Here is a 22,600-nt window from a genome sequence, read left to right as displayed (position 1 = left end):
GTGGCTTAACTTTTATTGAAGAGGGTGGGTAGGGTCTTTGGTGAAATTACTGGCAGAGGAGCAAGCTAAGGCTAAAAATCAAGCTTGCTTCTTCCTTGAGTGAAAGTATTTTATCTATCAGATAATGCAGGACTGTGGACAAGCTGAAACCATGAAAAGCAGTGAGTTAACTTCCTTCCCTGTGGAACAGGTAACAAAACAGAGTGACACCAGCAGCCCTCTCATCCCATTTATTAAAGAAACAGTAAGAAAAGATACAACGCAGGAAAAACACCAACCATCCTTTCACATCAGGTTGAACAAAGCACAGTGATTTCTTCCCTTCAACCCCCCACCCCTCCCACCCGCCTCCCGCTATCCCATCCACATCAGTTTAAATTTTGAGGTTCTTTGATTGGGAGTACCAGTGGAGAGGGAGTTGGATGAACCGTGGAGCCTTGATTCTGGCCTCCTCTAAGTCCCAGAGAAGGAAACTCCAAGACCTGCCAGTCAAGTGGGTCTTTAAAGTGGCTGCCCACCTCCCTGTTCTGTGTCAAGCCCCCAGGGAAAGGTATGGCAGTAGAGGATGACAGGTCCAAGCTGCCCAGGTCAGAGCTGCTGAAGCATGGTCCATTCACCAATGCAACATTTCTAGAGAGCAGTGAGCCGATTCTCCAGTGGTGAGCAGGGAACTACATATGAATTGGGACCTGCAGGTCAATGTATCCCTGAGGAAAAGTCCACAAGAACAATTCAAGAAACTAGCAAGAAACAAGGGGCAGAAAGCTGTGGGACAAAAGCACAGCAGGCTTCTGGAAGGCTAGAGATCCTCTCTCTCAAGGCTGGGATCATTCCCACCTGCCGCAGTCCATGTCCCACAAATAACATTTCACCTTTAATCAAGAAAGAAGCAGAGTTTGAAAAAAGATGACTCATTTGAACTTGAGCCCCAGCTCCATGACTACCCTTTTACTTAAAACACAGCCTCTGCCCAGAACCACGATGCTTGGAAACCAAGGTGGTCCTAGAGAGGAAATGCTGTTTAAGGGGGTAACATTCCATTTGGGTACATTGCAGACATTGGACCCCCTGATCTGGGGAAAGCAGCTGGGTTTGTACCAGGGAGACTACCCACTCTAGGAAATGGGACCACAGTCTTCATTATAGGACCATTCATCCTTGGAAAGGAAGCTGGGTTTAGACCCAGGGTCCCAGCTGGCCTTGCAAAAGGAGCTGGGTTGATACCCACAGGGCCTGCTGAAGAGCCCAAAGGCCCAGAAGCTGACCTGGGGAAAGTCACCTGACCAGAGCCTAATGGGCCAGTAGACCTTGGGAAGGTAGCTGGACTTGGGCCCTGTAAGCCAGGGGCTCTTGGGAAATTAGCTGGGTTGGGTCCTAGTGGCCCAGAGGCTCTTGGGAAAACTGCTGGATTTGAACCCTGGAAGCCAGCAGACCTCTGAAAAGTAGGTGGGTTTGAAGCCAATGTTCCAGAAGACTGAGAAAAGGCAGCTGGGTTCAGTGCCCCCGAACCTGTCCCCCTTGGAAAGGGATTAGTATTTACCCCCATGGGACCAGCTGGCCTTGAAAAATGAGCTGAATTAGGGCCCATGGGGCCAGAAGCCCTCGACATGGGAGATGGATTTGGCCCTGGAAGGCCAATTCCCCGAGAGCCAGGACCCAAGTTGGGGCCCATGGGGCCAGGTACTCTTGCCATGGAAGATGGGCTTGTGCCCATGTTTCCAGAAGCCTGTGAAAAAGAAGCGGAATTTGCTCCTAAAAGACCTGCTGCTCTTAGAATGGGGGCAAGATCTAGGTTTTGAGGTCCAGCCATTCTTAAGTTGAGACCAGATCCTGTGCCCAAGAGGCCACCTGCTCTGGTGTCCATGTTAGGGCTTGGGCCCAGGCCACCAGCCCTTGGGTTGGGCCCAAGGCCTGGGCCCAAACCACTTGCTCTTGGGTTGGGCCCAAGGCCGGGGCCTGGAAACATACCTGACCTTGGGGCAGGGTTTGTACCCATGAAGCCCGACCTCAGATTGGGACTTGGTCCAGGGCCCAGGCCAATGGGCCTAGTATTGGGAGGGCCATTCCCAGGAGTCAAGAGGACACCCGTTCTCAGGTTGGGTCCAGATCCAGGGCCCATAGGGCCCCCACTTCTGGAGTCAGGACCTGTTCCCAGGAGGCCACCTGCCCTTGAGTGGGGCATAGGACCTGGCCCTGGGAGACCCCCTGACCTTGGGTTAGACAGAGGCCCTGGGCCTGGAAGAGCCCCTGCTCGGGGGTTTAGAGCTGGCCCTGGCCCTGGGCCCAAGAGGCCACCGGGCCTCGAGAAAGAAACTGCACCTGCGGCAGTGGGATTCATTCCCCTTGGAAAAGAAGCCATGCTTGAGTCACGAGCACCAGCAGGGAAAGGTGCTGGATTTGAAGCCAATGAGCCTGATGAAGCTGGAAAAGAAGAATGGTTCCTTGGAAACGGGGCCAGATTTCCACCAAGAGAACCAGATGCCATAAGGAAGGAATCTGAGGCCATGCCCAGTGGGTGGCCAGTGTTTAGAGCAGGACCCTGACCCCCCTGTGGTCCCAGGGAACCGTCCATCCGTCCTCGAGGTGGCAGTGGAGCACGAGTCCAAGGAGTTGGCCGCTCTCTAGGGAAAATCCGGGGTTCTTTCATACTTTCTTGGGTACGTTGGTGATGATGGGCTTGGGGCGAGTTTTGAAAAGAATCTTGTTTTTGATGAGTGCTGTCACCAGGTACCGGGTGCCAGTCTTACAGCCACGCTCATCACAGTCCTGCTCCGGAGAAGTGTGTTTGACAAGGACCGCAAAAGGTTTCTCCAGGTGGATGATTTTCCCATACAGGATGTGATGACCCACGATCAGCACAGGAATTCCCTTTGGCAGAATAAGAGTAAGATGCCTGAGATTCAGGGCAAGATCATCACACTCAAGTGCTTCCTAAAGATGCCCTGGCAGGCAGCAGTGGTACCTGCACTCCCTGGTCTGGCTCTTACACTGCTATATAGCTACAGTGGACAACCCATCCTCATGCCCTTTATGGCCCTGGTAAGAGAATTTTCACTTTTAGAACTGTGACCTTTTGCCTGGCCAATGTGGCTCAGTGGTTGAGTATAACCTATGAACCAGGAGGTCACGGTTTGATTCCTGGTCAGGGCACATGCCTAGGTTGTGGACTTGATTCCAGTAGGGAGGCTTGCAGGAGGCAGCCGATCAATGATTCTCTCATCATTGATGTTTCTATCTCTCCCTCTTTCGCTCCCTCTCCCCAGAAAAAAAAAAAAAAAAAGAACTGTGACCTTTCAAGATTCCCCAAAGCTAAATTTACCTGCAACTGCAGAGGTGGGGGGGGGAGAAAAAGCAGATAATTTAGCAGATTAGCTAGCCCTTGATTAACAAACCTGAGGGCAGTCCTCACTCTAGGTCCTGGGAGCACCACCTAGGTGTAGCTTGCTTTCCTGAGGCATTAGGCAAGGAAAGAAAAGCCCCCTCACCTCAGTGGTGTAATGTAGGTCTCCCAGGAGGTTTCCAGCTAATCCAGTGCTGTAGCGAGCCTCGATCTCCCCCTGTAGCTCCATCAGCACCCATTCTGACAGGCCTCCAGCCCCAGCACTGCAAGCAAAGGGCTGGCGGTTACAATATTTCTGAGGGGGTAAAGGATGAGTAGTATCCTACACCACCATTCAAGGCCCAAAGGAACTCTCTGTTGAGCACAAGTTCTTGGGAAACTAGGCAGTGCTAAGCACTGAACTAGAGATTGAAATGCAAGCATCTGTACAAGATGCACCTGAGGACCCTGATTCTTGCAAGGAAATATCAAATCTATATAGCCCTAAGCATTCAAACGACATAAAAAGTCTCAAAATGTACTCACCTGGAGACAATAATTTGTACCATGAGCCTTCCGTCTTTACAAAGTAACTGAAAATAAGCTGGAGAGGGAAAAAAGATGATTTAGGATAATGACAGCTAATATTTACCACTTATTGTGTACTAAGCATTTAGTGCTTTAGATACATCTCATTCCTCTAACAATTCCATAAGGTGTAAACTTTTAAAGAACGGATGTACATATACGACTGCTTAAAATCACCAATGGTCGCCCTAGCCGGTTTGGCTCTGGGGATAGTGTTGGCCTGCAGACCGAAGGGTCCTGAGTTCGATTCAGGTCAAAGGCACATACCTTGGTTGCAGGCTCTTCCCCTACCCGGTCCCTGGTCAGGCTCATGCAGGAGGCAACCAATTGATGTGTTTCTCTCACATCAAAATTTGTCTTTCCTTCTCCAACTCTAAAAATCAATGGAAAAAATATCTTCGGGTGAGGATTTAAAAAAAAAAATCACCAAGGGTCAACTACAGTACGAACAGTTTAAAGATAGCACAATTGGGTTCCAGGTCGCATAGCTACTAGTCAAAGAACCAAAGTTTGAACCCAAGACATACACTGCATAGCCCACGCTCTTCACCACTATGCTAATAACTTTTCTCAAGGGTATTTTAAAAAAACAAAAAACGAGTTCTTTTAGATTTTACTTTTTTCTTTGGTGATGATATAAACTTCGTGGCTACCACTTTGGTTATCTGATATTTCAAGATTCAAAGGACCCCCTTTATTATTTTTTTTAAGCTTTTTTTTAAAAATATATTTTATTGATTTTTTACAGAGAGGAAGGGAGAGAAGAGAGATAGAGAGCTAGAAACATCGATGAGAGAGATACATCGATCAGCTGCCTCCTGCACATCTCCCACTGGGGATATGCCCGCAACCCAGGTACATGCCCTTGACCGGAATCGAACCTGGGACCCTTCAGTCCGCAGGCCGACGCTCTATCCACTGAGCCAAACCGGTTTCGGCATCAAAGGACCCCCTTTAAATAAAAGCCTTGAGAACGTAAAAGTCCTTCAGACAACTTTAGTGAATGGTAAGCTGATTTCTGATATGACTCTCATCAAATGCTTTGACCATCTTTCACTTAGATACTAAAACACTGACAATTCTCATTTTATACACTATCACCATCTGGTGGAAGTTTGTGGTACTCCATGAGAATGTTAGAATGGGACATTTTTGCCTGTACTTGTCTTTCTGGGAAGGACAGATTCATGGGGGATTGAGAGCATGGGGGACCTACACTACAGCTTCTGTGTAAGTCTTTCCAATGAACAGATGGAGCTTAGTGGAAGGTTATTAGTCCAGTGTTTACCAACTGAATCCAGCAAGTTAAAAGGTATTAAAACTGTGCTCAAGCTCAGCAAGTAACACGGGTTTCTTCACTGATTTGTTAATCTTCATTTTGGATATCCAGGAAGAAGTATATTGCCAGCACAGAGACTCAACAGATAGCATCTCTACTCTTGAGCACCAAACATACTTTGGGAATAGCGGTTGGTTGAATCACTGGACTTATAATTCAAATATAAATGGCAGCTAGTATTTATTGAATTTTTATTGACAATGAATCAGATGCTGTGCCTATACATGGGTATCCCAAACACTGTGACCACTCTATGATACCGATGCCTATTTTGTAGATAAAGCTACTGAGAGATGCACTTGCTTGTTTGTGGCACACACACAGCTAGTATGTGGTAGAGCCAGCCTAAGAACCTAGGACATTTGACTTTACACGCATTATGACTACCCAATTCTATCCTTCCCAAAGGAGAAAACCAAGAGCCAGTGAGAATGAAAAGGCATCAAGGCATCAGGCAGGCACTGCATACACCCAACAACTGGTCAGAAGAGCATCCCTGAATAAGTGAGACCTTCGGAAGCAGCACTGGTTGCAGGACCACCTAAAAACAGGTAATACTCTAGCTCAGGAAGGCAACAGGCCTTCAGAAAAACGAGGCCCTAATTAAAAGAACCACCAAAAGCACTTTAAAAATCCTTCCCAAGTTCTTGAAGGGGGATAAGAATTTAAAATTAAAACCCAAAAGGTTTGACTAGAATCAGAACAATCCGGGTGAGGTACACCTTCTCATTGGGCGGCTATCTCTATTTTGAAGTTAATTACTATTAAAATTATTAAAAACCTGAAAAATTGAAGTGCCACCACAATTTCTAAGAGAAAAGTCCAGTCAGAGTATTATGTTTACAATACAAAAAGCTCCATTTCTCACATAGCTAAACTTTTCAGAATACTTAATTTGGATTCTTTTGGTTCTAAAGTGAGAACAATCCCAGGATGTAGGCACTGTTTTATCACTCCCATTTTACAGATGAGGAAACCAGGCTTAACGAAGCTACAAGTCAAATAACTGGTCACAAAGTGGTAGAGCTGGGATGTGAACTCTCACTAACCTCCACAATATGGTCTCTTGCGGTCCTCTCCTATAGTGCATCTGTATTGTCAAATTTAAAAATTCCACTTTATCACCTTAAAATATCCTATCACCTGAACCTATTATTTCTTTACTTGCAACAGTTGCCCTTAGTTCAAAGTAGACAGGTATACAGCATGTCTGTAGAACCGATTGCTTTACAATACTAGCCTTTCTCATAGTATCACTTACAAAATTGCAAGTAACCTATGAAGATCTTACAACTTGCCACCAAAGTAGCTAATACATCTGTGGGGCAGGCAGTTAAAAAGGAACAGTAAGACTGCTTATTATCATACCTAATTGACTATAGAGGACATTCTTTGACATCAAAACTCATTTTTATTTCTGACAAAATTTATCTTCTGAATTGTTAAAAGATTACTAATGTCTTATAGAGAACAGCAAGAGCAATGATCTTCATTAATGATAACTGCCCCCAAAATAAAATGTGGCAGAATAAAGTATGGAATGTATCTAATTAAACAGAACATACAGCTTTTACTGAAAGGGGCCTTGACTCAATGGTTTAACTGCAAATTGTTTTCCTAGAGCGAAATAATGTTTTATAAATTGTTTTCATTAGAACCTTTAACTCTTGTATTTTAAGCTTTTAAAGAAAGCTTTAACTTCTGCTAGGCCAACAGCATTTATTGTGCTCTTATTTGGTCCCGAGACTATCCTTTGTGTTGGGGGATTCAGGGAGAAAAGTCATCAGATCTGGATTCTATGATCATGACACTTATCCTATGCGTGATGGGAGTAATTTAACCTCATTTCAGTCCCCCACCAATACATTAGGCATAAAAAAGAACCTATTGCAGAGTTATGAGTTAAATGAGGTTATGAATGTAAAATCCTCAGCACTGTGCCTAAGACAAGGTAAGCCATAGCATCAAGCTACTGATTACCTGGAGGAACATGGCTTTTTCTTAGTATAGAATGTCTTATTACACTGTGTAATATTACACCAATGTTTATAGTGGAGTAAAACATTCTACAGCAGCATCAGGTCATCAGAATAAAATCAGTTCTGCATAATGGGAGGACAATTCAAACGTGGTAGTCAGGGTTCACCAAACTGCTTCAGGGATTAAGTTCTGGAAGGTTTTTCCCCCTCTAAATATGTTGACTATTTTTCTGTATGCCTTTCCACCAAATGAACAATTCAGTAGTTTGATATACAAATGAATACAGATTTTTATTAGCCGTGTCATTGTGGTTTTGCGACTGAAGGGGATGGTCTAAAGGGGATCTTGTCTGTGGAAAGCCTTATACCATCAAGGACTAAAATCCTGCTTCTAAATGAGCTTGTTCCCTTCCAAAAAGGTATGTTATGGGGTGTAAGTGGAACTGAATGCTTCCAGACTTTTCATTAGTGAAGACTGTGTTCAAAAACGTGTGTGGGGTCTATGTACAGACGTGGTACTTTCCCATCACATTTTTGGATTCCCGGGATGGAGGGAATCAATTACTGGTATTTGTAGGCAATGAGTGGAAAAGATGACTTCAGTCCATCTGAGTTAATCCAGTTTTCTCCATCTTCTGCTACTCTGCGGCCCCCTCCCTTCTTTTCTAGCCCTGCTTGCCGTCTCCCCTCTATCGTGGGCTCTCCTCCCACCGGCTCCCGTCTTCTCCAGCCTCTCCCCGTCCCCTTTCCCATCCCTTCAATTTGGGCCACAAACACTTCCTACTCCTAGTCCCGCCCACTTTCTGGGACTACTCCATCCGCTTCCCCTCTCCTCACCAGCCCCCCCCCCCTTTGCCGGGACCTCTCACCAGGCTGTTTAACCCTTTCTCCAACCTCCCAGGTAATCGATTCTTTGCTACCTTACCGCCCCCCCCCCGTGACCTTCCAAACCGTTTACCCTCCTCCAAAGATTCCTCTTAAACGTCTCCTTCCACCGCCCGTTAAATCGATCCCTGTTCCCCCTGAATTCTAAAACACTGCGTTCATTCCTCCAGGACCTCACCCCACTCTTCCCCCCGTCTCTCCGCCCACAAAGGAACCTGGATCACTTTCCAGACTGTTTCTTCCTTCAACCACCCTCCCCAAAATCACCTCCCCCAGCAGCCTCCCCGCCGATTTAACATGTCCCTGCGAACAAACCTCCCGGCCCTACAACCCGCCCCCCCCATCCCCTTTCCGATATTCCCGCTACTCCTGGGGCTCCAGCTCTACCCGCTCCCGCAAGCCTCCCGCTCTGCCCCCCGCCCACCGGGAAGACCCCCCCCCCCCACACACACACCGGGAAGGGCCCCTTTCGCACGTACCTCGAGAATCCGGCCCGCGCCGCCCCCTTCTCCGTCCTCCGCCCGCGCTCGGCCACCCTTTCCGCCCTTCTCCGCTGCGCTCCGCCCCGCTCGCTCCCTTCCTTCCCTCCGCCTTCCGTCTCCACGCCGCTCCGCCCCCACCCCCCCAGTTCCCGGCCTTCCTATTCCCGGACCCCCCCCTGCCCCCCAGCTCCGTCCCCACTTCTGCGGGGCCCTCCCCGCTCCCTTCTCGATCTCCCCTCCCCCGCCCGCCGCTCCCCGCCCCACCGCTCGCCATTCTTCTCCTCGAGCTGCGCGCCCCGCCCGGCCCCAGCTTCCTAGCTTCCCGTCCCCTCGCCCCCTCGCCCCCATCCCCGGCTCGGCCCTCGCTCCCCGCGGCCTCCCGCACCCCCCTGCCCGCGGCCTGACCTGCAATGGCGGCCGCCGAGCGCGGCGCCGCGCGGCCAACGGGCGACAAACGAACCTCCCGCCGCCGTCGCCGCCGCCGCGAGCACTGCCTGCGCACTTCCGGCCTTGCGCCGCGAGCACTTCCGGGGCAGGGCACGCGAGTGCGCGCACGTGGGGCCGGGGCGGAGAGAGCGAGCGCCCGTCGGCGGGTGAGTTGGGGAAGAGATGTGGGAAGCGGCTGCGAGAGAGGGCAGTTCCCGGGGGTGCTGCCGGCCCTCGGTCTAAGCCGCGTGGAGCCCCCCGGGTCCCTGGTGTCGAGGGCGGGTGGGGGCTACTTCGTAGGTCCCCGGAGATGAAAGGGGCGGTGGAGACCTCGTGCGCGCTTCAGACTCCTTCTTAGCCGGGCCGGGCCCAACACCGGTTTTCTGTTCTCGGCTTCCTAACCTTGAAGGGAGACGAGTAAGGGGTCAGCCAGGCCCGGCCCCTGCCCTTTCCGAGTGCGTACGTTGGCGGGGTTGGGGGCGGGAGGTTGGAGGGGTAGTTGACAGATGCCAGACCGAGTCCGGTCGCTTCCCCGATCGAGAGCTCTGGGTTCCGCCTGCCCCGTCAGTCCCCCCTTGAAGTCTGTGACCTGCAGCCTTCGCCCGCGGTGGCGTTAGGAAGAAGTGCTCGCTAAGATGCAGATTCCTAGCGTCTGCCCCCCACGCCCAGAAACTGGAATTCTGGAGCTGTATGGAGTACGACCCGGACTCTTGCATTTCTGAAAACCATTTCTTCAAGGTGCTTTCGATGCGGGAGTTCCGCAGACCTGACTCTGAGAGGCCGGCGTGGGCTGTCAGCGTTTCTTGCCTCTGCGGAGGGTCGCGGTGCTCACTCTCTCCGTTCCCCGCATCCGCCAGTGTCATTGCCCTCGGAGAAGCCTCACGCCCCAGATGGGAAGAAGGACCTCAGTTCTTTCTTCCTGGAATTCAGCTGGTCCGCTCCAGCGTCTCCCTCGGACGCTCCCATGACAGAATGATACGGTTTTCAGTCTTTTGCCCTGAGATCACATTTTAGATTCTCACCCCTCTTTTCCATACTTCCTTCAGGCAGTTGTCAGGATTGTTAGACGTCTGGGTGATGCTCTATATGTTGATGTTTTAACATTTTTGCAAAAGAATCTTGAGCGTCTGGAGATTGTTTGATAGGTTCTTGTGTGGGGCATGAAAATATCACTAGTTAGATCCGTAGACATGAACTTCAGTGAGAGATAGTTGGAGTCTTCCAGCCAGAGCAGTGATAATAAGGAACAATACTGCAGTTAACATTTTACAAAAATGACTCTTTTTTTTTCTTTCTCCCCTCCCTTAGGAATGGGTGAATTTAAAGTCCATCGAGTTCGTTTCTTTAATTATGTTCCATCAGGGATCCGCTGTGTGGCTTACAATAACCAGTCAAACAGATTGGCTGTTTCAAGAACAGATGGCACTGTGGAAATATATAACTTGTCAGCAAACTACTTTCAGGAGAAAGTAAGTCATTTGGAAGCCTGATTTGGTGTTTCTGATAATTTTCTTCTTAAGTTCAGTTCTACAAAAACTTGTATGTCTTTTGTAGCCAGAGATCAAAAGAAAGTGACTCTGAACGGTCTCTGGAGTTGTTTTGAACTGTGTACCTTCTGTAGCATGCGATTTCTTGTCTGACTGATGAGAGAAGCTCCGCGTTTTGATGTGTTAGGTTGGTGAGAAAGAGCCTGCCTAGGAATTGTGGCAGCTCACTGTCATTTGGAAACTGAGGTTTGCTCGTTCTTTTGGGCACAAGAAGGAAAATTGTCGAGACCATTGCTTTATATCAGTCTCCACACTGTTGCAGCTTTGGTAAGGTGGCATTTCCTGCTGGGGGTGTCAAATACCAATTTCAGGAAAAATCATGAAACATTTTAATATCAGAAACTTTGGTGAGGTGATAGCAGGAAGTAGATTCCTAAGTTGGCCCGTCAGAGAATGTAGACTTACATCCCTATATTTGGGAGTAAAGGAGATGGTAAACTAGGTAAAATTCCAGTTGGATGTAGAGGGATGTGACGGCATTTTTTTCCAAAGGCACTGATTACTGATTTCCGGTGCAACATATAATTCCATTCACATTTATTGAGTGTCTTACATACCCTGGGCATCATGATATAAGTGGACAGCTAAGTAAATGAATGAATTTAGTGCCCAGCAGCCTAGTACTTGGAATGTAGGCACTCTGTAGAAGTTTCTAAATGAATGAGTGGTAAATATTAGGCATTAAAACAAATGTCAGATGCCCTCAGGGATTTCAAAGTCCAGTTAAATTTTATATAAAACTACGTACAGGCATAGAATCTTAGTGGAGAGATAACTTACTCTGATGAGGTGGGCTTAGGAACCTTGGAAAAGAATGACATTGAGCTGATCCCTGAAGAACTAATAGGAGTTAAACAGTTGCTGGTGACCACAACTGGGTCTTAGTGAGAACAAACATGCTGTGCTACATGCTTGTTGCATCCTGTGTTTTTCTTGTCATTTATGACAGCTGTGATTATATTATAATTTGTATATTTGTTTAATGTCTTCGCCACTGAACTTCAAATTTTATGAAACCAGGGGCCATGTCAGTGATGTTCATGACTATATTTCCAGCATTTAGCAAGTATCTAGGACAAAGCCACTGCTGAATTAATTCTTACTGAATGAATTACGTCAACCATTTGTTACTCAGTGTCTCTTATTCTCTCATCTGTTTTTTCAACAATTAAGTAATGCAATCTAGTCTTCTGCTTTCTTTCCCTACTATTTAAGGTTGCTTAGCTCTGTTAATTATGCTCAGAACAAGAAAAAATTGTTTCTCTCAGAGTGAAAAGAATAGGGATTAGGGATAGGGAGACCAACATTCTCTTCATGTCATTGACTGACACTTTGGGCAAGCCACTTCACCCACAAGTACTTTGACCCTTTCAAATTCAGATAGGAAAAATTATACTAACCCAGTCTCTTTTGTGTCAAGCAAATAAAAGAATAAAATGTCTTGATAGAGATGAAACTTTTTGAATGCTAAGACAGCACTAAGAAATCTGAGCCTTGAATGAACAGCTGGAGTGAACTGCATTAGTTTATCTTTTATTTTTTAAACAGCTTTGTACAGGTAAAATGGACACAATAAGTAGCATGTATTTAAAGTATATAAATTAATAACTTTTGACATACATACACACGCTTTGAAACCATCACCCAATCAAGATAGTTGCATTGATTTTTTAAAAATTAGATACTTCAAAAACAGTTGGATGCAAATTTTATTCTACTGAAAAGGTGTTTTGTTTTTCCACAAGCCAAACTGTATCCAACTTTATTAAAGATACTTTTCATAAACAATCATGGTATTTCAGGCAGGACATGGGCACACAGTCCTTAACAGTATACAACAACTTTCAAACTCCCTTCTTCAGTGAACTACCAAAATCAGAAAGCCACTATAAAACCCAGTGAATTCTTCATCTGATGCTCTGAACAGGAAAAGTTTAGAGTGAGGGTTGACATTTCACATTAAGCAACTTTTCACAAGCCGACCCTGACTTTCAGGAAATGAAATGAAAATGGCAGAGAATGTCAATCTGTAGATCCACAATCTAAAAAGAAACCGCTGCTCTTTTGAGGAACTCCATCTCAGTGGTGACACTGGAAAGTCCAGATTGCCCAGCATACTGGAAATCAGTTTGTTTGGGTCAGGTCCCCATAGGTCTCTGGGCTTAAGAGAGCCAAAGTCTATGTTTAAAGTGGAGAGGGAGAAAAGGACATAAAAACGAATTTTAGTTTTCCCACACAACAAGGTGTTCGTGCCACGATGGCTAATGTGTGTCAACAGCAAGAGATCCCTCCTCCCAGGAACCAAGAGGAAGTTTCTCAAAACTAGAAGGGAAAGGTATTCCCCTCCATGTCAGTCCAACTTTGGAGACATTATATTAGTACTATATGTCCTTCCCCCCAAAAATAAAAATAAAGTGTTTTGTGCGCATAGCTTATATAGCTTAAAAAAAAAGTAAAACAAAATTCTGCATTTTTATAAAACTTGATAAAAAATAGTATTTCAAACTGTACAGTCACCTGAATACACAGTTATCAAAAATGCACACACTTCGCCCTAACCGGTTTGCTCAATGGATAGAGCGTCGGCCTGCGGACTGAAGGGTCCCGGGTTCGATTCCGGCCAGGAGCATGTACCTTGGTTGTGGGCACATTCCCAGTAGGAGGTGTGCAGGAGGCAGCTGATCGATGTTTCTCTCTCATTGATGTTTCTAACTTTCTATCCCTCTCCCTTCCTCTCTGTGAAAAATCAACAAAATGTATTTTTTTAAAAATGCACACACTTACTTGGCATCTCCAGCACTTTCAGCTTTCTGTGCCTGTCCTGGCATCTCCATTTTCTGCAGGGTTATTCCCATCTTTGTCAACATCATCTTTCCCTTTTCCCTTTTCCCTTTCAGTACCTTCTCTCCCTTCTTTGCAGGGGCCTTTTTAGCCTTGGGCTCTGGCTTTGGAGGAGCAGGTTTAGCTGATAACCTGGCAGATCTTCTCTGTGGTTCCTCCTTTACCTTGGCTTTATCTCCTTTAGCATTCCCTTCCGCCTTTCTCTTTGGCATAATGACCATGGTGGTTGACATCCGAGCGGGACGCAGGGATGTAGCAGCACGCGGGCTTTGCTCTGTCTGGAGTCGATCTCACCTCCTCACACTGCTAGGACTCCAGGGGGTTTATAAAGTTTTGATAGCGCTGAGAGCCCTGGACCAGTTCCTACTGAAAAGGTTTTGCAGAACAAGTTCTACTAAAAGAAAGCCAACTGTAGAAATAACTAAAACACAATCCTGGAAAAAAATGAAAATGTCAATAGACATGATCTTCTGATAGCACAAAATCCCACAGTTGTTATTTCTAGGGAAGTATTTTATTTTATTTTATTTTTTAAATTTTTATTCATTGATTTGAGAGAGAGGAAGAGGGAAATATCAATTTGTTGTCCCACTTATTTATGCATTCACTAAAGGTCCGGTGCATGAAATTCATGCCTGGGTAGGGCCTCTAGGCCTGGCCGGCGATCAGGGCTGATCGGGGCCTTCTGCCTGCCGGCTGGGGCCTTCCTTCATTCCACACCACCCTCTCATGGTCAACGCACATCATAGTGAGCAATCGAACTCCTGGTCTCCCAGTCGAACTCCCAAGGGGACACTTTGCATATTAGCCTTTTAAATATAGAGATTGGTTGCTTTTTACAAAAATATATGTTTTTATTGATTTGAGAGAGAGAGAGAGAGGGAGATAGAGGGCTAGAGAGAGAGAAACATCAATGTGAAAGTGAAACATTGATTGGCTGCCTCCTGCATGCCCCTTACTGGGGATTGAGCTTACAAATCGACCTCTGGATCAATGCTCAATCACTGAGCCACACTGGCAGGGCTGGTTGTTTCTTGTGTATCCTGACCTGGGATTGAACTCACAACCTTGGTGTATCAGGACAATGCTCTAACTGAGTTACCTAGCTAGGGCTAGGGAAGTATTTTCTTTTTATTGATTGTTTTTACACTCTACCCACTGAGCCAAACCGGTCAGGGCTTTTTCTTTTTTAAAAAAAAATATATATTTATTAATTTCAGAGAGAAAGGGAGAGGGGGAGAGAGATAGAAACATCAAGGATGAGAGAGAATCGTTCATCGGCTGCCTCCTGCACATCCCCCATTGGGGATGAGGCCCGAACCCAGGCATGTGCCCTTGACCAGAATCGAACCTGGGACCCTTCAGTCTGCAGGCTGATGCTCTATCACTGAGCCAAACCAGCAAGGGCTTATTTTTCACCATGTTGCCTGTGACCACTCAGTGCTGGTAGATGATGAATTTGTGATGGGTTGTTGAAGTTGTGGTGTTTCTGTAGTTTTTCCCAGGTCATGAGTCTCGAGCTACGGAAGCTTTGTGTTGGGCAAAAGGACAGCGACTCTTTAGTGCTGGACTCAACGGAGAGATTATCGAGTATGATTTGCAGGCCTTAAACATCAAGTATTCTATGGATGCCTTCGGAGGACCCATTTGGAGCATGGCTGCCAGCCCCAGTGGCTCTCAACTTTTGGTAAGTACGCAACTATTGGTAATTTAAACCAAGATTCCTCTTGTGCCCACTTAAAATTTCTTCCCTGTGTTCATAGGAAGGTAGATTAAAGTTATGTTACGCTATATAGCAATTCCGATATGAGTTAGATTTCAGCAACCCCAGTATAAGATTGGAGTTGCCATTGGGGGTTAACAATCCCTTGTCCTTTTGCATCCTTTCTGTTTTTACTTTTGACCTCGTTTATTCATTTATGAAATGAGAGGGTTAGTTTGGTTTCCCAAACTTTGTTTTTTGGAATTGGGAGCTGTAGAAACTTGTTTTGTTGTGTTTTACAATGAATTTCGTTTCAGAATATAGCATATTAAATCCTTTCGTAGAGTCACAGTGCACTAATGCATATTTAAAATTCCTAGGTCCTTCCACCAGTTAACTTGTGCAACTGTGTTTCACCACAGTGTTTCTGAAAATTGTTTGAGCACAGACTGAGAAGACTGCTCCCCCAGTCATTAACATTAGAATGGGTGCTTTCAGAGGTTGAACCTTTTGTGATAAGACTGCTGTTCTCTTCTGGTTTGCACTAATTTTTACAATATCTTGATAAGTCTCTGTTTAGATTATATAGTTACTAGGTCTTTCATTTAGTCCATGGGTCTCTAGCAGAGATGCCTTGTGAAATCCTACTTCTATTCTGTTGTCCTGCTTTCTTGTCAGGACATAAAGGCTACTAAGAATATGCAATCAGTTTCTTGGTGCCAGTACTTTTTTCTCTCACTAACTATTTTTCAGAGCAAGTGATTGCTTTAGGGAAGAAATGTATATATTTGTAAATAAATACGTTTAGTTTAAAATGTAAAATGTTTATCTTCTCTATTTTCTACCTCCTCTCCCCTAATAGGTTGGTTGTGAAGATGGATCTGTGAAACTATTTCAAATCAACCCAGACAAAATCCAGTTTGAAAGAAATTTTGATCGGCAGAAAAGTAAGGGTCATTTCTGGTGAGGCTGTGAATAGCCTTAGCAAGTAGTTATGTTTCTGTGCCACTAGGGATGGGATATTTCCCCATGGGTCCAGGTAATATTTTAACTACTAGAGGACTGATGCACGAAATTCATGCAAGAGTAGGCCTTCCTTCCCCCAGCGGCCGGCACCAGCTTCCCTCTGGCTGCCGGCAGGCACTTGGTACCTGGGCTTCCCTACCAGCCCCAGCTTCATCCAGAAGGTTGTCTGGAAGTATGTCCAGTCTAATTAGCATATTACGCTTTTATTATTATAGACTAGAGGCCTGGTGCACGGAATTCATGCACTTGGGGGGAGCGGGGTCTCCTCGGCCCAGCCTGCGCCCTCTCATAGTTCAGAAGCCCTCAGGGGATGTCCGGCTGTTAGACATCCTTAGCACTGCCGCAGAGGCTCCCACCACCATCTCTGCGCTCGCCAGCGTGAGCCCGGCTTCTGCCTGAGCAGAGCTCCCCCTGTGGGAGCACACTAACCACCAGGGGACAGCTCCTGCATTGAGTATCTGCCACCTGGTGGTCAGTGCATGTCATAGGGAGCGGTTGAGCGGCCTTAGCATATCATTAGCAGATTACGCTTTGATTATTGAACGGACAACCAGGCAACCAGACACTTAGCATAGTAGGCTTTTATTATATAGAATATACTAACTCTGTCTGAGTACAGGGTATGTACTAGAAGCCTTCTCCAGCTCAGGCTTTCTCCATTGTATAGCATAGTTGTGATTGCTTGGTTAAGTGAAAATATAGAAAACCAGAAATATAAAATAGAAAAGCTAATGTTTCTCTATAAGTTGATTTGTTAATTCTCACTTAAATTTGTGATGTTTCAACAAGTGTGCATAAAAGTCCGGAAACCAGAATTTCATCTTTAGGAGCTGTGGTTCTTTTTTATTACTATTAATCCTCACCCGAGGTATTTTTCCATTGATTTTTTTTAGAGAGAGTGGAAGGGAGGGGCAAAGACAGAGAGAAACATCGATGTGAGAGAGACACATCGATTGGTTGCCTCCTACATGTGCCCTGACCAGGGCCAGGGATCAAGCTTGCAACTGAGGTACGTATCCTTTTTTCTTTCTTTCTGAGGTATGTACCCTTGACTGGACTTGAACCTGGGACCCTTCAGTCTGAAGGCCAACGCTCTACTCTCTGAACCAAACAGGCTAGGGCAGAGCTGTGGTTCATAATCCTGCTGTGAATTCAAATTGAACGGGGGAGTTCTATAAATAATTGCCCATGTTTGAGCTTTACCTGGACCAATTGATCCTGACCTGTAAAGTAGGGGTTGGCAAACTGTTTTTGTAAGGATACAAAGTAGTAAATATTTTAGGCTTTACAGGTCAAACCATCTCTGCCAACTCTGTTGTGGCACAAAAACAGCCATAGATAATACTTAAACAAATGGGCATGGCCATGCTCCGTTAAACTTTACTTTCAAAAAAGGTGGCGGGCCTCATTTGGCCTTAAGGACATGGTTTGCTTACTCCCCCTCTAGCAAATAGTCACTGTCCTATGTATTCTTTGTATCCATTAGTAATATTTATTCTCTCCTACTCAGATTCATATTTGGTTGTTTTTAATACCTTTGGGGTGTTCTTTTTATTTTTTTAAAAATATATTTTATTGATTTTTTTACAGAGAGGAAGGGAGAGGGATAGAGAGTTAGAAACATCAATGAGAGAGAAACATTGATCAGCTGCCTCTTGCACACCCCCTACTGGGGATGTGCCCGCAACCAAGGTACATGCCCTGGACCGGAATCGAACCCGCGACCTTTCAGTCCGCAGGCTGACGCTGTATCCACTGGGCCAAACCGGTTAGGGCTGGAGTGTTCTTTTTAAATTACAAAGGTGATCCAGTGCTTTTTAAAAATTTCATATGTTTAGCCAAGTATGAAAGAGAAAATAAGTATCTCATGCCCCTATATAGACATTTTGAGATTAATCTTGTAGACTTTTAAAAATATTCATATAAACAAATACACAGGAGTGCCTGAACCTATTTTCAGCTTTGTTTTCACTTGTTACATCACCGGCATCTGTCAGTCTTGCCAGTCTGCATGGCATTGCATTTTATGTTCCATAATGTATTTAGTCAAACTCCAACTGATAGATAGTAATTATTTTTTTACTACTATGACCAGTGGTGCAGTGAATATTTTTATGTACATGTTTTGGGGCATTCATGCAAGTATTTCTCTTTGATTTATTTCCCGTGCAATTACTGGGCCAAACATACACATTTACATTTTGTTAGGCTACTACCCGATCACCCTCAAAAGGTTGTGCTTCTTTACACTCCCATCAACCATTTATACATTATTAAAGTTAGTATCAAATACTTCATTATGGATCCCAGGGCAAAGTTGTTCCTCATCTGTTATAAACCATTTCTTCACAAGAGTGCAGTACGTAGTGGGAGCTAAGACTAGAGAACACTAGCCCCGTAGATAATTGTGGAGGGAGAACTCCGTTACCTTTTGCTGTATATTTATGTGTTTGTCACTTTCTTTTTTTATTGTTCCAACTCCCAAGGTCGCATCCTGAGTCTCAGCTGGCATCCCTCTGGTACCCACATTGCAGCTGGCTCCATAGACTGCATTAGTGTGTTTGATGTCAAATCAGGTGACTGTTTTTCTCAATTCATTTGGGATGTGGGTCTTGTTTGTCAGATTCACATTTCTGACAAACTGGAGTACTTGTAATGCTTTCAACGATGTTTAGCCCTAACCTCCTTAATCTTCTGGGATGTTCACCATGAATTTCAGTCCTTTCTTGGATTACTAATCCTGCTTTGGGAGGAATCTTGGTTTTTCTATGGGATGCAGTATTTTATTTATTTTAGAGAAAAAGGAAGGGAGAAGGGGAGAGAGAGAGAAAACACCAGTCAACAGCCTCCTGCACACCCCCTACAGGGACTGAGCCCAAAACCTAGGCATGTGCCCTGACTGAGAATCAACCAGTGACCTCTCAGAGCATGGGACAACACTCTACCATTTCAGCCACACTGGCCAGGGAGGGATGCAGTATGTTTGTGTGTGTGTGTGTGTGTGTGTGTGTGTGTGTGTGTGTGTATTTGCTGGAGCCAACTTCCCGCGGTCCCTCCCCAGCCGGCCACACCTGGGGCGGTGCTAAGGCTCAAAGGGCATCTGCGGAGTGAATGGGGTCCCTCCAGCAGGTGGGGTTCCTCAGCCTGGTCTGCAGGAATCGTGCGGAAACTGGCAGTCTGACATGCCCCAAGGGGTCCCGGAGTGCAAGAGGGCACTCTACAAAGTTGCTGTTGCTCCGCAGCTCCTGCGTTGAGCGTCTGCCCCCTGGTGGTCAGTGCATGTCATACCTACCGGCCATTTTATATTTTAGCCTTTTATATATAGAGATATATAGACTAGGGGCCAGTGCACAAATTCGTGCACATTGAACTGTGGGCCGCGAGGCTACAGTGGGCACAGGAGTGGGTCTCAGCCCATCCCCTGCCACGGCCCCTGGTACCCTGTCTGCCGGCAGCCCCGCTCCTGCTGCTGCCGCTCCCATGTGCTGACGGCACCGGCTCTGCTAGCACCTGCTGATGGTGCGGAGCTATTGGGGCCAGCGCCAACAGCAGGTGTAAGCGGCGGCTGCTGTCCTGATCACCCCTCGGGAGCAGGAGGAGGTGGAGAAGCCCTCAGGTGATTGGGGCCAGCGGGTGTGAGCAGTGGCTCTGGTGCCGGCAGCAGGTGTGAGTGCCGGACGGGACCCTGGCTCACAGGAGCAAAGAATTTTCAGTAACCACCAGAGGCCCACCCTGATGTCAGTGACTGTGCCCCGCCTTGGTCTAGTGCCCCCGCTCACCTGCTCCACTATCCCGCTGCTGCTGCCCTCCATGTTCCGTGTGTGCCCCCTGGTGGTCAGCGCACGTCATAGCGACCGGTTATTTGATGGTTCTGCCATTTGGTCTATTTGCATATTAGGGTTTTATATTCCATATAGTATTCCCACCCTCAATTGTGCCTATGTCCCCCTTCAGAGAATAGGTCTCTAGTCTTTTGTTGAGGTGGGGTTTTATGGCATTGCCTGGATTTTTACTTAGGGGAAGGAATCTGAGGGATCTACAAGTTTTTTAAACTTACTTTTATTCCGTTCCTCCTTTTAGTCCCACTTTCTTCCTCGGTTTCTAGAGTATCTGGGGTCACCAGCTCCTGACTTTTCTGAGGATCCCAGGGTGAAGTCAGGTGACTTCTTGGCTTTCCCCACTGCTGACTTGGTACTTAGTTTCAGGGCTCTGCTAAGCCAGTTACCACTCTACACATTCTCATAAATTGTCACTGTCTCTTTCCCAGGGGGTTTTGGAAAAGAGCAAAGTGTATTGGTTTGTATGCAATTGGCTAGTTTTAAGTGAAGTTTCTTTTCCATTTCACCTCCAACCCTCCAGCAAATTTCTGTCCCTTCCCTGTCGCCACCCCCCTCTCTCATCTTTAGGCAACCATTTTGGTGTTGAGAGACTGAGTTCACCATAAGTAGTATATATTGGGTGTGGTCTGTGCTCAGGTAGCTAACCTAACATGTTTACCACATCATTCAAATGTGGACTTTTCTTATTTTTCAGGGAGCGCTATTCATAAGATGCTCGTGGATAGGCAGTATATGGGTGTGTCTAAGCGGAAGTGTATCATATGGGGTGTGGCCTTCTTGTCCGATGGCACTGTCATCAGTGTGGACTCTGCTGGGAAGGTGCAGTTCTGGGACTCAGCTACTGGGACACTTGTGAAGACCCATCTCGTTGCAAACGCTGATGTGCAGTCCATTGCTGTCTCTGATGTGAGTATGGCTCCTGTGTTGAGCAGTTCCTGTATAGTCTGGGGGATGATAGAGAAGGCCCTGGCAGTGTTGCACCACAAACAATGTTCCCTGGCCCTGGAGGAAGATGATTTTAGGAAAATCCATCTGAAAAGCCACATAATTTCCCTGAACTCTCTTATTCTCTTAGCAATCAGCTGGAGAATATTCTCTGAAGGATTGGTTAGCAGAGAGGTTTTCTTCAGGCACTCACCACCCCTAGTTAATCAGGCCTGATTGAAGATAGGGCACAGTGTGCTCAAAGAATCTTGAGAAGCAGTGTTTCCCCTCCCCGTACAGCTGTTCTCCTGCTTCCTACCTTGGGAAATTAGAAGATAATTTTATAGTGATTTTTGACAATGTTCATTGTCTTCTATTTGAATACGACTTAAGCAGATTTGTATTGAACAGGTGTGCCTTTTTCCTTTTGGTAACCAGAGTGCTTAATCAGAAATGTTTGGGTATGTTAGCAGTGAGGTATAGAAGTAGCTTTGAGGTTTGTTACTATGTCCTTTATTTTTTTGCCTTCTTAATTTGAGAATTGCTATCTTAAGGGTGAAAATCCAGTTTCTAGTGTAGAGATCACACATGTTTGCTTTCCTTGCCTATAAAATGTTTCTGTCCCATTTCACCGGTTTTACATGAGAACAATTTTGTGTGTATTAACACATTGTTTGCGGGTAGTTTTTATCGCGCGCTAACAGGTGGCGCGGGCCATTTTCGCTAATTTTTTGCGCAAATGGCAATGTTCAGTAAAATTACGGTAACTTTAGTTTACGTATTTATACGTTACCCGCATTCTACCGCTAGTCTATAAAAAACGTATTAATACGTGTCCCGCGCTCTACTACACTGGTAGAACGTGTAAACACGTTTCCCGCATACAATGTGTTAAAGCCCTGTAAAACATGTAGATGTCACCTATAAACTATAATCCTATATAATAAAGAGGGAATATGCAAATGACTGTCACTCCACCACAAAGATAGCAGCACCCACAGCGGAGGCCAAGTTCCCATAATGAGCCTTAATGAGCAATCAGCAGGGACCTGAGGCTGCGCCGCGCCCTCCCCGCCCCCGTGGGGCTTGACAGGGGACATCAGGTCGCATCTCCCACACTGGTGCCAGGCTGCTTCCCTCGCCCTGGGCCAGGAGACCTCAGGTCATGCCTCCTGCCCAGCAGGGCTTGATGGGGGACCTGAGGCTGCGCCCCCCCCCCCCCTCCTGGTGGGGTTTGACAGGGGACCTTAGACTGCGCCCCCCTCCCGATGGGGTTTGACGGGGGACCTCAAGGCACGCCCCCTGCCCTGGCCCGGGCTGGGGGACCTCAGGCTATGCCTCCCACCCTGGCGCCGGGTCAGGGGACCTGAGGCTGTGCCCCCCCTGCCCAGTGGGGCTTGACATGGTGAGACCGACCGGGTCTGGATCTAGCCCAATGCGGGGGGCAGGCGGCAGCCAGGTCTAGGTCTCGCATGATTTTGAGTCGCACGTGGATAGGCAGGGACTTGACTCAGGGTCCCGTGGTGTGCCCCAGACTCTGACAGGAGGAAGATTTTCGTATACTTTTTACTAATTTTCTTCCATCTCTGTCACTTCTATTATAGAGAAAGGGCAAATAGCAATATTAAAATATTTCCTCTAATTAATCCCCTTTTAATGTGCATGAATTTCGTGCACCGGGCCACTAGTAGAAGTATAAGTTG

At 46.4% G+C, this 22,600-nt stretch overlaps 3 protein-coding genes and 1 pseudogene across 12 annotated transcripts in view; 1 reads left to right on the top strand and 3 right to left on the bottom strand.

The window, feature by feature from the left end:
• Positions 1 to 215: 215 nt before the first annotated feature.
• Positions 216 to 2,647, bottom strand: DERPC (DERPC proline and glycine rich nuclear protein). The gene has a single exon (XM_059667650.1). The coding sequence runs from the start codon at positions 2,645 to 2,647 to the stop codon at positions 1,022 to 1,024; it is 1,626 nt and encodes a 541-aa protein (XP_059523633.1). The 3' UTR covers positions 216 to 1,021.
• CHTF8 (chromosome transmission fidelity factor 8) lies at positions 2,644 to 9,075 on the bottom strand. Its single transcript, XM_059667651.1, has 4 exons — positions 8,998 to 9,075; positions 3,866 to 3,923; positions 3,486 to 3,603; positions 2,644 to 2,868 (listed from the first exon to the last, which is right to left on the bottom strand). The coding sequence occupies exons 2-4, from the start codon at positions 3,886 to 3,888 to the stop codon at positions 2,644 to 2,646; spliced, it is 366 nt and encodes a 121-aa protein (XP_059523634.1). The 5' UTR covers positions 3,889 to 3,923; positions 8,998 to 9,075.
• Positions 8,988 to 22,600, top strand: part of UTP4 (UTP4 small subunit processome component) — a 30,915-nt gene continuing 17,302 nt past the window's right edge. For 5 of the 10 annotated variants that reach the window (XM_059667645.1, XM_059667644.1, XM_059667642.1 and 2 more), the window contains exons 1-6: positions 9,058 to 9,185; positions 10,327 to 10,487; positions 14,902 to 15,093; positions 15,971 to 16,055; positions 18,621 to 18,710; positions 20,668 to 20,879. In XM_059667645.1, the coding sequence (XP_059523628.1) occupies positions 10,329 to 10,487; positions 14,902 to 15,093; positions 15,971 to 16,055; positions 18,621 to 18,710; positions 20,668 to 20,879 (738 nt within the window). In that variant the 5' untranslated portion in view covers positions 9,058 to 9,185; positions 10,327 to 10,328. The other 5 variants (XM_059667647.1, XM_059667639.1, XM_059667640.1 and 2 more) reach the window with 5 other exon arrangements.
• Positions 13,346 to 13,890, bottom strand: LOC132217423 (non-histone chromosomal protein HMG-17-like; annotated as a pseudogene).

Source organism: Myotis daubentonii, chromosome 15, assembly GCF_963259705.1.
Source record: "Myotis daubentonii chromosome 15, mMyoDau2.1, whole genome shotgun sequence".
Taxonomy (NCBI): domain Eukaryota; kingdom Metazoa; phylum Chordata; class Mammalia; order Chiroptera; family Vespertilionidae; genus Myotis; species Myotis daubentonii.
The sequence above is the reverse complement of the archived record's forward strand: the minus strand, read 5'-3'. Positions and strand labels throughout refer to the sequence as shown.